General features: G+C 43.7%; 1 protein-coding gene across 1 annotated transcript in view; it reads left to right on the top strand.

Annotated features, from left to right (window-relative positions):
* The first annotated feature begins 6,158 nt into the window (after nt 1-6,158).
* Nucleotides 6,159-15,472, top strand: part of PDIA5 (protein disulfide isomerase family A member 5) — a 101,370-nt gene continuing 92,056 nt past the window's right edge. The window contains exon 1 of the mRNA XM_027885120.1: nt 6,159-6,233. Coding sequence (XP_027740921.1) covers nt 6,159-6,233 — 75 coding nt within the window. The remainder of the gene's footprint in view (nt 6,234-15,472) is intronic.

Here is a 15,472-nt window from a genome sequence, read left to right as displayed (position 1 = left end):
TGCATGTAAGATCTGTGTTGAATGATTGATTCATAGGTGCAGTGGAAGCAAAAGGCAAGACTGTGTGTTACTCTGACAGTGAGCTCCTTCCATTCCCATTGACTTCTGCATGAGCTCAAGATTGGACCCAGATGCACATCAGACTGCTCCTTGTACAGGAAACCCAGAGATGTACAGCACTTGGGAGCCATGGTGTTTTCCATGGAAGTGCTGGCCTGGCTGCCAGAGCAGCTGGGATACAGGGCATGGCACAAAGCACATTAATAGGCAAATGCAGTTACAGTCTCAGTCGTGGCCACGCTGAGGTTGTGCTGTGTGGACAACCAACTTAAAAAACAGGAGTAAATCAGCTTCCTGCACAATCCATTTATTTTCCAGATTGTTCTTCCCTTGGCACTCTACCTTTTACCCTTTCTGATTTCTTCCTTTTGTCTTCAGTATTTTTTCTTTCTGCCTCCTTTGTTTCCCTGTTGATTCTCAGCTGTTTTTTCTCTTTTCTTTACTGACTTTTCTCCCTGACAGCTGGGGATTGAGCCAAAGCCTGCTGAAGTCAATCCATTACCTTCAAAGAGTTTAGGATCAAGGTCTTATTCCCTTTTGCTTCCCTGCTTCTTCTACAATCTCTTTTCCCATGCAGCATTCTCTGTGGTGTTTTCCTACTAAAAGATGGGTTATTGCAATATGCAGGGAAGGAAGGAGGTTTATAGAGAGAAAATCCTAAGGACCTAGTAAATTCCTTACAGGATTGCTAAATTGCTACTCTGAGTGAAGAACTGCAGAAAGCCAAGGGATTTGATGATAAGGTTCGGTTGTGTTTTTTTTTTTTTTTTTTTTTTTTTACTAGCTTAATCACAGCACAGATTCTTTCATATGGCTGTGAGTAGTGGTCCTTGCAAACACAAGATCTTCCAGGAAGAAAATCCCTCTCATTAAACTTTGCCATATTACATGTTTTACCTAGTGACTGCATAGTCATACACCTGATTTTGTCTGCTGATCTCTGAGTTCAAACAAGCAGTATTTAATCACACAATCTAATTCCATAAAAACTGAAAATGGAGAAAAAAACTCATATTAACTAGATAATTGCTAATATATTATAAAATCATATGAATCCACACAAGGCATCTGTTTAATACAATACATGTATATGTGTGCAATATATATGTGTAATAAAAGTAGATTTAAAGTTATCTATCTACATATGGAGAGGGAAAAGTACTGAATATGTATACATTGGATGTATTGGTTATATTCTTATAGGATAGATGTATGAAAAATATTTTGGTAGAACATCATCTGCAGCAAATATATGCTGATGGTTGAATGTTAACACATTTTTAGATAGAATATGGAGACAGATGCTTAGCTACTGTGAATGGATACAGGTCCACTGAATACTGAGGCCAGTAGTGCAAACATTGTTTTACACCGAATGGTATTTTGATTGTATACAATGCGTTTTGCCAGCAGAATAGCAACCTATATTGTTCCAAAATAACCAGCCAGACCCCTGTTACTAGAGTATGTAGGTCATCTCAATCCAAGAGGTATTAGCTAAACTGCACTAATGCACCTATTTTTGATTTACAGGTGGAGATGTCAGCCCCCTGTAGGTCACATGACATGCAAATCCTCATGCAGGAAACCTGTGGTTGGACTCCTCATTGAATTCAGATTCAGATCTCAGACTTCTTCACAAGGTCATTGTTCGGATACTTCCTTGATGATACAGTAATATTTTATATTATATTTATAATATTTATAAATATTTTATGAAGCTGCTGCAAATCACTGGAAAACTGTTGATCACAGTACTTGGGGAATTTGCAGCAGTGCTGCAGTCAGTGCACAACAGCTAGACTACAATGGTTGTTTTAATCTTGGTTAAACTATTCTCTCTGCAGGTAACTGTGAGACATAAATTATCTACTACCTGCCAGCAAGGTGCCTGTACTGTAGAAGGTTTTTATGTTACTTAGGAACACATTATATCCAGCTTTGGAGACTCAGTGAAAGAAACGACAGTGTTCTTAACAGTAGGGCCTCTTAAATGTAAGGGGGCATGCAGACTCAGACTTAAAAAAAAGCAATAAAAACTGTAATGGAAAATATCTAGGAGGAAATATCTGGAAAATATCTGTACTCAACTTTTAACTGACTCCTGCAGTACTGACTGGTTTTTTTCCTCTCATATATAAAGAGCATCTGTCTACCTGTGGTCCAAAAGTACTTTTATTCTAGAATGAAGGAAACAACAACCATAAAGTACAAAAGTAAAGTTCTCATGAAAGTACACAGCATATGTGTATTTTTTCTTTGTGCAAGGGCTGTACAAACAGTCCACCATCCTTCTAGATCTCTGAAATGGAAACGGGTATGTTGTAGGAAATGGAGGCCCTGAGTTATATGCTGCATACAACAACGTTGCACAGCATTGCTATTAAAGCATTCACACTGAGCTCTATCCTAGCTTGCCTCCATGCCATTCCCATTGACTGCAGTGAGCAAACCAGGAGAAAAACGTAAATATGTCATAGCTCGGATAACAGACAACTGTCCCTTGAGACTCATGATGTGTATTTTAAAATAGCGTTAAAAAGAGTCCATGCAAAAGTATGAAAACTGGAACGTGTGACCTAAAACCCAATACTTTATGTAACAGCTGCACCTTCGTATCCATGATTATGGTGGCTAATGGTATTCTGTGGAACTTGTTAGTTGATGTGTATGGATATGCTGCATCTGCAGCCCTGCTGTCAGGTGCTGAGGAGGCTGCAGGAGTGGAAAGCTGCCTTCAGGCTCTCCCCTCTGACAGACATCAGCTGGAGAAAAGCAATGTACAGCTGTGCTTCTTCTCTGAGACCACTCCCACGTAAAGTCCTACAGGGGCTGGTCCTGTCTCTTTTCCTTTTCATCATGTGCTGAAGAGCTGTAGGAAAGGTCATGAGGAGCCCAGGGCTACAATACCATCAATCTGTTGATGGCAACCAGCTCGTATGTCTCTTTTTCAGCTGATGCAATCAGTGCCATGACACAGATGTCACAAAACTTAGGGGAGATAAGCCTGCAGATCAAAATCAGTTGGCTGAAGCTGAACTAAAGAAGGAAGAGATGTTGCTTGTAGGAAGGAAGGAGAACTTCATGTAGTTAAGGCAGTGAACAAATCCTGCTTTCATCCTGGGCAAATGCTGTGTAGTTTGGGGTCCCAGTGTTGCCCCTGGATTCAGTATGGCTTGCAGATCTGGCTTATATCCTTTTCAGTCTGCTCTGCTGTTATTTTTTGTGGTAAAGGTGACTCATTTTACCTTTTGTGAGAAGCCACCAGAGACTTGTTCAGGTTAAAAAGAGACCAAAGAGTCAAGCTTGTCAAATAAAGCAGAAACATATAGGAAATGTGGAAGGTGTAATTCCTTACAGACATACTTACTGTCAGTCCAGTTTTGTATTTCATTCTTGGTAAAAGAGGTGTTTGAATATAGATAGACAAGTAAGGATTAGCAGACCCAGTGCAGACTTTGGAAATGAACATGATCTGAAACTGTCTGGTTTTATAGCCTTGAGCAAATCATATAATCTCTCTGCTACTGTTTTCTGATCTATAATCCAAGGGCAGTAGTGCTTTCTTGCTTCTCAGTGGTGAATTAATAAATGCTTTCACAGAGTTTTACTGTGCCATATAAAAATATTACAATTACAAGGAAGCAAGCAGCATATGATATTAATGTCAAACAGATACAGGGTAAACTTAGGACACTGGATAGCAGTGCGCTGAGATGCAAGTGTAATGAGTTCATTAGTAATGCACGACTGGATTGATTAAGTAGTTGCCACTGTGTAAAGCCTTGTCTAGAGCTGATACTTGATATATTATTTTGACCTGTGACAGATGCTCAATGATCTTGTCTCTTAAGTTTTGGCAATGCCTGTCATGTCAATACAAATTATCGAGCTGAACTGCAAGAAAGAAGCTGTAGTTACCACATGGATACCTTTTCTATATTCTTCTATATATAAAAATTGCAGCTTCCCAAACTGGATTTTTTATATAACCTTTCAGAAGCTCGGTTTGAAATAGCTTGTCTTCTTTTTTTCTTTCTTCCTGAGAATGTTTCTTCTTGCCGTCATGATAAAAATGTACTGCTATGACAAAACAACCATGTCCCACGATTTTATCCTTTCCTATCACAATGGCAGCACATCCTGTATGGTTATGACACAGCACAGATATTTCACCACATTGAGGTTACTTTTACATTGCCTGATACTGATAACTGCCATGTGAAGTGTTAGAAGATATAACATTTTTCTACACAAAAGAGTCACAGGAGGACTCAAACAGTCTTTGAGGATCTGGATATCCAACTGAGATTAGAGGTCTGGATGAGTCAGGGTAGTTGCATGCAGAAGCCTTTCAGCTCTAGGCTGGGGATGTGAAGGTGAACAGCATCTAGAAGAGGTTACCTATTCCTGGAGGTTTTGTTAGCTTATTTGAACTGGGATTCAACTGGGGATCCAGAGCCTTTTACTAGCAGGCTGATTATTACAATCTGGGAAGTTGGCACCAGCAGGGGTGGTAAATAAAGCAGTACACCCCTCCATCCATCCAGCCAGCCATCCGTCCATCCACCCATCCATCCATCCCAGTGCAGTCAGTAGAGACTGCAGGTGAGAAGTGGTAGTGCAGGTAGCATATATGTTGAGGGTACAGGTATTTGACACTAAGGATGTTTTGGTTTGGGTCCTTTAGCTGTAGAGTGAAAAGATTCCTACTTTTTCCTTGCTGAAGTCTCCCTTCAGCCTTGTGTCCCTCCTAATCCCAAACTCCTGATGGCTCCTGGGCTGTACCTCATGTGTGCTTTCACTGTCATTTTAGTGTGAGCTGAGGATTCCTAACCCCATTTTAAGGCAGGCTAACCAAGGCCTTCTGCAAATGGGAAGTGAGGCATAGCGCTGTGAAATGATTTGCTAAAGGTTATCCAGCTGTGACTGAGAAAGTGCACTCCGGTTCTGCCGCAAAAGATGCCACAAAAGTGTAAATGTTAATAGTAATAACTTTCTCTATGTGTGTTTCTGCTTTGCAAAATTATATCTCCACCAGGGGACTTGTTAATGTCAACGTCATTCAGTTTTCATGATCACCACTTGAAGTGATCAGTCAGCTGTGTGGATCTACAAATTGCTCCCTTGCAGCCAGCCTCTTAGTCTAATGCTCGGGTGACAGTCAGCTGTAAGGATCAGACTCGAAAAGATGCCTTTGATTTTCCTTTGATGTTTCTGAGCCAATGAAGAATTTCACACAGCTACTGTGTGGTAGGTGAAGATCCCTTCTGTTTGTGGAAGCCAATTAGAACGCGGCTGACCCGCTTTGACCTTAAGACGACTGGCAGGACAGCTGGCTCGCTGGATGTGCCTAACTAAGGGCAGAGACCGATTTGTTTGTCTGGATGCAGCACCCATTCCAATACTGTGATTATAATGGAGGGTGCACAAATTGATCCTGGTCAGACAGAGCGTATTTATTTGCTTGCACTTTGGCATCGTGAGGATGAACAGAGTTCACCTTTAGGATTTAATGATAATGCGTGGAAACAACTTACAAGAAGAATAGGTGCTAGTTTCTGAGCCGCTCTAACAGTTCACTTTCTCCCCGTTCATTATTTGTTGTGGTGGATAAGGGTATTCACTTCTTACTCAATATGTAAGACCAGCTAAAGCTTTTAAAATCCCTGACAAACAAGCATCGAGAAGGAGGCTATTTGCCATAAAGCTATCTGGAGTAAGGTACACGCTGGGAGACAAGGGGAGAGGCACAAAGAACTAACCCCGGAGGGGAGGCCAGTGGGGCGTGGGAGAGAAGAGCCGCAACTTTTTAATCTCTGTTAAAAGGACTTGGACGGGGATTGCTTTGCGGTTGCCGGCAGTAGTTTGGCGGGCTGGCAGAGGTGTTCGCTGCCACGGGCGGGCTCGCTGTGCGAGGCACCCACTGCTCGGGGTGGAGGGGAGGGACGAGCGTCCCGCGGGCCGGCCGGCCGGACTACAGCCCCCGTCATGCCGCGGCGCGGGCGGGCGGGGGCGGCGGAGCGCGCGTGCGCCGCCAGACGTGGCAGCAGCCGCAGCGGCGGCGGGTCCGGAGCGGAGCGGGCGGCGGCGGCGGGATGGCACGGCCGGGGCAGGGCGCGGGGGCTGCGCGGCGCCTCCCGCCGCTGCTGCTGCTGCTGCTCGGCCTGGCGGTGAGTGGCGCCGGGGGGCGGCGGGGGCGGCGCGGGGTGTCCCCCCCCAGTTCCCCGGGCCGGGGCAGGGGCGCGGCGCGGCCGCCGGAGTTGGGCGAAAAGTTGGGAGCGGGACGGGCCCCCCTTCCCCGGGCCGAGCGCGGAGGCTGCGCCCGCCGCCCGCAGCCGCCGCCGCCGCGGGCGAGCTCGGCTGGGCTCGGCACAGCCCGGCATGGCCGGGCTCCGGCAGCGCTGCGCCCGGGTGTCTCCGCAGCCGTCAGCCCGCGTGCTGCGCTCCGGTTTCCCCGTCTCTCTCTCCCTCGGTCTCCCAGAAAGCCGCCCGGAGGAAGCGCACCCCGGCGTGCGGCGGTGTCTCCCCGAGCGGCTGTGGGCGGGGGCCCCCCGGCTGCCCCGGCCCCGGCGGCTCCGGCCGGCGGGCGCTTCGCTCCCAAGTTTCGCGTGGAAGGCTTGTGCGGCGGCAGAGGGTTTCCAGAGGGTTTCCCGAGGGTTTCCCGAGGGTTTTCCCGGCGGCGGCCGTGCCGCAGGGGAGCCGGCTCGCTCGGCTTTGTGCACCTGTGCGCCCCGGGCACCCCCCGCCCCTGCGCCCCTCGCATGTGGCGCTCTCCATCTCGGCGCATTCCAAAGCACCGGGGTATGTTTCATTGACATTACACCAAGTAGAGCACTGCTTACCTCAGGGAGGCTCCTCGACTTCCAGAAATATTTTGAAGTCTGATTTTTTTTTTTTTTAATCCACAGAATTTAGCATAAATAGCTCAAAAGATTGGCGAAGCCGTGCTCTAAAGCACTGCTTTATTCACATTATTGTCATGGACTACAGTTCATCCTTCTGCCTGGACGAATGGAGTTAATAATTAATGAAAAATTACGTTAATTTTTTTTACACGCAAGTGATCTGAAATGTATTTGGAAATGCATGACCGAGGAGTGCTCATCTAATTCATACAAATCAAGTGTGGAATTGCTAATTGCCCTATGCTTATTCTGTACTAATATTAGAATTGCCATTGTGGGACTGAAAGTATCAACCCTGTCTGATATAGCCTTTTGCCCCTGTCAGGAGCATAGCTGTCGGCTCCTTCAGGAGTAGGGAAAAGAAATGCTGTACATCCTGAACAATTTTTGTTTTGTTTTAAGCTTCATCTAGAAGCACAGATCTCTGCTATATGCACTTTATTGATTTTAAGTGAAACTGAAGTCAGGCTGAACTCTCCCTAAAATGTTGGAGAGGTCTCAGTGTGGCTTTTTTTCCCCGTGACTCATCTTTAATACACACAGTACTTTTCTCAATGCTACTTGTGGCAGTGCATTCCTCGGATTAAGTATATACTGTGGACCAAGCAGAGTTACAAGTAGACTGAATTTTCCCTTCATTCAAGATAACTAAACACATGGAGTTATTTCTGGTATTTCCTACTATAGCAACTGTGACTGTCAGACCATATCTTACTGTAACATTAATTTTATGTTAATGTAAATATTTTTCTGTGATTTCTTTTTGTACATTAAAAGATTTTTTTTCCCCCAGCTTTCTTCATACAAAGCTGTTGTTCCTAACTATTCCAGTTGCTCTCTTTGGACTGCTCATGTTGCAGAGCCGGTATCTTTGAGATGAGCAGAGCGGGCCTGCTGCTGTCAGTGAAATTGTACGAAGCCATTTTAATTTATCCACGTTATTCTCTCTTACCTTTCTTAATTTGATACAGCATTTTATTTGCTCTGTGATGCTGCATGCTGAGCAGATGTCTTCATTGAGCTGTTGATTCAGCTAATTCTTTCCCCTTTGCTGTGTACAAGTAGTTTAAATTATTTCTTCCAATTTGCATTATCTTGTACTTGAAGGTGCAATTTTTCATCTTGAAATATGTAACTCGCTGTACTGCAGGATTGAAAAACTAGCCTACAGCTGTGACATTGCAAAACCTGCTTTTAAATTTTTCTTGAGTCAATGTTTAAAAAGTCATTGAGGCTGTTAAATCAGGACATTCTCAGTGTGTAAAGTTAAAGTGAAGGTAATGCCAGCTGCTTGGTAGGTCAGTGAGAAGGTTCTTTCCTTCCAGCCTGTCCTTTCTCGTGCACCCAGAAGTGTTTTGGGTTTTGTTTGTTTGGGTTTTTTTGTGGAACTGCTGAATACTTGCAATGTACCTGAGACAGCAGCTAGAGTTGTGCAAGCACAGCACTCCTGAAAAATAGGACTCGTTTCTTGACCCAAAATTGGAGGTAGCTTCCAAGAATTGAAATCCTTATCTCTGTAAGACTTCCTGCATATGGAAAAGGAAACCTACAAGGCTGAAGAAAACATTTCAGTATCTTCTAAAGGAAAATGTTAATTTGTTATCTTTAGCATCACTGTGGATATGTGACACACACACGAGGAAGAAGCTGCAGTGATCTCTGTCTGCTGTAAAGTCTTATTTCTTGAATGAGTTGGAGAGTCACAAGGAAGTTAAAGATTAACTTTATGGATACTTCCTTGTTTGGTAGATCAAGTGGTTGACTGTATTTCATGCTGAAAAGACTGAATTTACTGTTCAAGGCATTGTGAAGGAGTTTTATGCCACAGCGGATTTGCATTTCCTCTGATATATCAGGTACTGTCCTTGCCCCAGCAGAAAGCAACCACTGCTTCCATCAGGATCATGCATCTAGGGTACGTTTGCTTTGCAAACACCAGTGAATATCAGGTCATGCCAGCGTGGCAAAGATCAGTTTGTCTTCCGAGTGTTGGCTTAATGACAGAGAAACTGAGTCAAGAGTCTGACTGCCTGCTGCCTTTGGGAACCAGGCTTCTTGACCTGGTGCCATTCAAACTCAGTGCCTCTAAAGAAGGGCTTGGAGGGAATGTTTGAGACTTTCCAGCTCCTCAAGCACTTCTCTCTCCTTGCCAGTAAGGTACAGGAATGCACTGGTGAGCACTGACACTGACTTGTGAATCCAGGCCTGCAGGGAAGGCTGGGTCACGATTCACTCTGTGTTGCAGGTGGCTCTGCAGAGTGGCAGCAGTGGCTTTGCCTCTGGTGAGTTTGCAAGCAGGGTGTGCGCACTGCTTCTCCACTGTAGTGCTCAGGTGTTGTTTCCTGTGGTGGCATTTGGGCTTGAATTCAGGCATCTCTTCCCATCCAGTTACTGATTGAACCACAGGAGCCTCTTTAAAAAGTGTTTTGTGGCAGTCAGAGGGAAAGTATTGAAGAGACAAATCCCTTACTTGCTGTCTTCCTGCCCCATTCCTACTTTGTCTGTTCCCTCTTCAAAATACTGATTTGTAAAGTGGTGACATGGGATATGCTCTTGTCTCCTCAGATGCCCTCCCCAAATCAAACATTGGCTTTGTTACTCAACTCCATACCTTACGGAGTGATGTTTTCAATCCACTGACTTTGGTGCCAAAGTGCCTGTTTACTTCAGAGGCCCTGTGATATTGCCACAAGGGTGGTGTGGTCATCAAGAATGGTGTTTCTGCCCAGCAGTGAGTTCATGGTGTCATGAGCAGTTGGTGATGGAAGAGGTGCTTGTTCTGTTGCTGACCATTTCTTTTGCTTTTTGGTGATGCAGTTCCTCTGTTTCAGTAAAACAGAATGAGAAGCTCCATGATTCTGGTTGCAAATTGCATTACACAAACTAGCATTGCCTTAAATTTCTTCATGCAGACAGGGTCACTTTGGAAGTAAGTTATTATTTACCTTGATCCTGTCACTTTTTCAAGCTTGTGGCTAAAAAGTGTGATGACAGAGCAAGTGTTTAGTTTTGGCACTGTGCTAGTTGGTAGCATTTGTGGAGGGTGCTGTGAATTGTACACTGCAGAACACGGATAGCAAAGGTAATCTCATTTGTGACTGACTTGATGATGTCCTGTCTCTTTTCTGTGGGTTTAGAGTCATGCAGCCTGTTTGCTGGGTGACTGCAAATAGGCTCTTTCTCTCCCCCTCCTCACTTTTCCAGGATATGGCACTCCATGACTGTGTGGTTGTGAGCTGCTCTAGGATCAGCTGCGTGCCAGTTTGTTCTGATGCTGCCTCTCTTTTGCCTCTTGCAGATCACTTCCTTTCTGTGTGAATCTTGCTCCAACTATTAAAATTAGGCTTCGTCTCCTAGCACCTGGCAGAAAAATGAGAGGATTAATTAGGTAACATTTGTGCAATGCTTTGAAGATAGCAAGTGCCATATAAAGTGCTAGGGATTTTCAGGTGTCATTTTTTTTGCCCTCTCTTCCTTATAAGTCCCATTAATAGTGTTTTTGTCTTCTTTTTATGGTACCTCCTACGTGCTTCTTGAGTAGGTGGCACTTCTTTGAACTTCTTGAAAACCTAATTTTTAGTGGGGGATTATGTAGCATATGCTTTGCTCATGCCCTTCACTTCTGCAGTCAAATGTGCTCATTCAGAAGTGATATCTGAAACATTATTTCATCAACAGCTTGTTTAATATATATTATTGCGCTGGTGTCTGGCTTCAAGAGAGAGAGCTTCACATTCATAATAAGGAGAAAGTTCTTTGTCAGCATTAGTAATTGACCCTATTACAGTCAGTTGTTAATTAGTAAACAGTTGAACAGGTTTTCCTTCACAAAACATTTGAAACCCAGTGATAAACCACGCAATTAATTTGCTACATGGAGCCCTCAAGAACATCCTTTAGTATAGGCTATTATGCCTGTAGCTTAAAAGCCAGTGTTTAAGAACAATATGAACGGTAGAGTCTAGTCAAATCTTGACGTCTCCATGGTATTTTTCACTATCTTCTATATTTGGAAAGTGAACATAGCAAGCACCACGTTAAGTGGAATGCCGTATTTGTAGCATTCTTCAGCCTAAGTTAAAGAGTACTGAGACACTCTGTGTCAGGATTTTAATTTGCCTTTCTTTGAAAGCAAAAGAAAATATGGCACTTTCCTCTTGCAGATATGACCCCCCACAATGAAATGTCAGTAGCGCTTCAGGTTTTTTGTTCCTGAAATGGCTTAAGGTGAGAGTTAACGGATCTGGGTTATGTACGGAAAAAGGCTGTGTTCTTCTGCAGAGCTCGTGGGAAATGAAAAAAAAAGTCAAGAAGTGTTCAGTGGGCATGTCTGCAAATGTAAATCTGTTGAGCAAAACCGTGGTTTTCAAATGCTGTCAGTCTTCCAGTGCAGAAGTTGTTGATCTTCCAGTGTATCTGCTGGAGCATTCCTCACCTGACCATCCCGTGCTGCTGTGGGTGTGGAAGTTGCTGCTCCCCACTGAGACCGTATATGGCTTTTTGGATTTGTCACACGTAGTGCTCTGCAACCTTTGTGCTGGGGGTCCTCAGCGGGTTGCAGTTTGGGAACCCTTGCAGAGGTGGCTGGGAGATGATGGTTTTGTGGTTTCAGTGGGATTGCAGAGGCTACTGCAGGGACCACCTCAGTTGTGACCCCTGAAGTCTGAGACCCAAATGCTACCCTTTCTCTTCCCTCTCATTCCAATAATAATTTCTTACCAGGCTTCCTTGAGGTACCTTTGGGTAACAGAGATAACCCTCATCTTATTTGATTAAAATGTTTCTACAGCTATTCTAGATATTAATCATGAATGAAAAAAGGGGACTGTCCTACTTATCACTATCCATCTCGGAAAGCATTTGTTACAAATGGCTCAGTGATCAAAGCAGTACAACCCTGAATGTAAATAGCAGCACAGGGAGGGCTCCTGAGTGAAAAGCAAGCAATTATGGCACAAGGTCAAGAGTGGTTTGCACGATGAACAGGGAAGATAAAACATCTGCAGTCAAATTGTGATTGTTGTAAACAAGGGGGCTTCGGATTTGAACATCTTGTATTTTTAAGTGAGAATGAGTTGGGGGGAAGGAAGCAACGGATCAGTTTCTCTCTGAGATTGCCTGGAGATGACTTAGACCTGGTATTTTCAGTATGTGAATGCTGTCTGCACCATGGGACCTGGCTGTGCCACCGGCTGATCTGCAGGTTTACAGGCTGATCTGCAGGTTTACAAAGCTCCATCACCACAAACAGAGATGTTCTTTCAAATCTTCTGAAGTTAAGTCTGCATTCCACCACAGGGCTCATTTTGGAAACTGAGTAGGAAAGGGAAGGTGAGATTCTGTCTTCTTGGTGGGATTTCTTGCCTGTTTCCTCCCCCCATCCCCATTTTAATGTGGTAGGTGAGACCCTTGTTTAGAATGTGAACTACTCCCCTCCTGGAGAAGTTAAGAATGAAATTAAATTCAGTCATCTCCATTACTGGCTGGAATTTTGAGGCAGGTTTCCTCTTCAACCATAGTCCTATAAAATGCCTTGTCAGACACAATCTGTTTCGTATGCGCAGGGTTGCTCATTGATCATATTTACAGTGGGTTGAATGCTGTTGTCCCAAAATGAGAATGACACTAGTGGGTGGCAAAGCTAAGACAGAAATCAAAGTCAACGTCTTGCTTAAAAGTGGGCTTTGAAAATTGTGGTCAGCGTGAGACTGCACCCCTGCCAAGCAGCAGTTGTGCTGGAACCAGCCTTGTGTGCAAGTCAGCCCCAGCTATTCTTGATGAATAGTGTGCAAATTGTCTGCCTAATTATACATGTGTTAGTGTGCGCATAAAAATTGCATGTTGACATATGGATTCGGGCACCTAAGCACTGTGTCAGCAGCATAACCATTTATATTTTTCATGCATAATTTGTGTCCAGGGAAATATATATTTCATGCTCTTGAGCTGGAAATAGGAGAAATAGGAAATAGTTTTTCTGTCCAGTGTATAATGCTACGCTTCTGATAGTTCTTCCTTATTTAATTTTGATTTCTATTTTCTTGTTGTTAAAAAATGCGTGTTTTCATTGCCCTTGATGTAAAGTAAATAAATAAATAAGCAATTCTCCACACATGCTGCTTATCCTTAGCAAAAGACCATGCTGTCATGAAGCTTTTGTGGGGAGCAACTCATAAATTGAACTGGGTTCTGTGGGAACAGCAGTTAAGCATTTATCACATTTAATTTGAATAATAAATGTAAAATATGAAAATACATTCTTGTGACTGTTTGCAAGATAGTCCCTTTTTTCATTCTAAAATGAGATTCAGAGAAGAGTAAAATTTGAGAAATAAACTCTGCTTTCTCAGATCCTTGATGATTTTGAGAAAACATGGCCTGAGGGATGACCACATTTTTCAATAGTGTCAGTCCTGGAAGTATAATTAGCAAATAGTTATTTGCCTGTAACTCTTTGCCTCTGGGTTTCTGAAAGCTCAGATGTTTCTTGGGTACCACTTCTATAAAGGACTGGGGTTGTGGAGTGTTTACTGCTCTTTAGTACTTGCATATGTTCAGCATCTCTGCAAGGAATTGCTAAAGAATAGTGAAAAAAAAAAGAAAATGAAACCTTTTTGACTTCTCCCCCCTAGCTTGCAAGGTCATATATTTAAGTACATACATTGAAGACCAGAGGCAGAGCTAGAACATGGGGGTTTTTGTACCTTCTACTTAAATAGCAGTGTCTCTACAGTTTTGAATTGACTGTCTTGAGGGTTTGGATTCACTTATGTTTTACTTAAGAATCTTTCATGCATCTTAGACACTACAGTCACATGACTGATGTGCGACCAACACCATAAAAAATTCTGTGAAAATAAATTCACGTTGCGATCTTGAGCTGGGGGAAATCTGTAGACTGGAATTGCTATGAGATTTGCATTTCATAGTCTGCCACGTGTAGTTTGCCTTTTTTCTGAATGCCTTTACCAAAGTTTCCTGCATCCGAGGACACCAGGTGACAGTCGTGTTGGTTCCAGCTCACCGGGCCAGCCATGGATGAGGACCTGTTTTGCTAGGTACTGTGCAAACAGAGCATGAAATAAAACAGACCTGCCTTCAGTTTTATTGCAATTCCTCATTGGCATAACTGGCAAGGGTGGCACAGATGTTGCACATGATTGTGTTAATATGCCTTATAGTTTAGCAGGTACTGATGTGAGCAGCTTCTTGAAAAAAGTATTTGTGGAGTGTTTCTTAACTTTTCAGCAGTGGTTGTGAATAGATTTTAAAGGTTTAGGATGCTCAAGCGACAAGAGAGTTTAGCTTGTTTCTTATTTATAGACTTCCATATGTGTGAATATAGCACTTCTTGACGCATATGAAAAGAGGCTTCCTGCCCAGGAGGGACTGCCACCTTTCTTGACCTTTTCTTTTTTTAATATGTGCTCATCTCCTTGTACCCTGGATTTAAACAAGAAGCAGTGTGCTTGATTGGGCAGTGCCTGGCTGGTGAGCTCTCCTGAAAAATGTCTGGAGTAAATCTACCTGACTCATATCTTAAAATTATATTCATATAGCACAGTTCGTGCCAATTAGCTTCACCTTTACTGCTGCTTTACCTGTGGGCTGTGCAGGAATATGAGCCTGGTTTTCTGTGGAGAAGAAGAGTATAGCTGTTTCTATAGGATTCTTTTTTCCCATACTCTCAGTTTCACATTGAGGACAGAACTAGTGGCTGTAGCCCTTGTGAGGCAGTAGCTGCTGGTACAGTCATCACAGCTTTGACTGTGGCTGGGACTGGCATCTGATGGAAATGACTGCTTGGCATCACTTGCCTTCAGTGGAGTGGGTTCTTCCGGAGGTTTAACGATAAACAGGCGTCTTGTTTATTCCTGGATAGGGTCTAGGTTAATTTCAGCAGGAGGAAGCTGGAGAGTTCGGAACTACTTGATTCTTATCAGTTTGCAAACACCGTGTAGTGCAAATGCGAGCTGGGAGGTGATGAACTTTCCTGCTCAGCCAATAACCTCCCAGTCCTTCTGCGGCTGCCTTAGATGTGCAGGCAGGGCGTTTTTGTCCAGTTCTACCTTTGGCTTGGACCTTTCAGGTTTTATAACAAGGAAAGTCTGCCATATTAATCTTAATTAAAGAGAGGTAATGATTTATTTGGCAGGGCTGACTGGTGTGGTCATATACACAGCACAGTGCCTTTCCTGGTGGGTTTTGGTCTAAACCGTAGGAACAGAGAGAGCTGCTGTGGTAAAACTGTGGGAAAACAGGTAACATGTATTGATTTGATACCTGGAGAGGAATTGGGCAAAGCAGCAGTGGATATATGCAATGTGACATGTGTCTCCCTCCAAGCGCCTGCTGTTCCACCAGCACGGCGAGTTTTCTGTTAGTGGCAGCACTGACAAGGCAGTAGTTACAGCTGCCATTGTTTCCAGAATCCAATTTTTCAAGAAGTTTATAGCTCTACCATTATAAGGAAAGGGGGGAGAAAAGAAAAAGAAGAAGAAAAG

Source organism: Empidonax traillii, unplaced genomic scaffold, assembly GCF_003031625.1.
Source record: "Empidonax traillii isolate 1590-97213 ecotype Southwest subspecies unplaced genomic scaffold, ASM303162v1 scaffold161:size1573837, whole genome shotgun sequence".
NCBI lineage: Eukaryota > Metazoa > Chordata > Aves > Passeriformes > Tyrannidae > Empidonax > Empidonax traillii.
The sequence above is the reverse complement of the archived record's forward strand: the minus strand, read 5'-3'. Positions and strand labels throughout refer to the sequence as shown.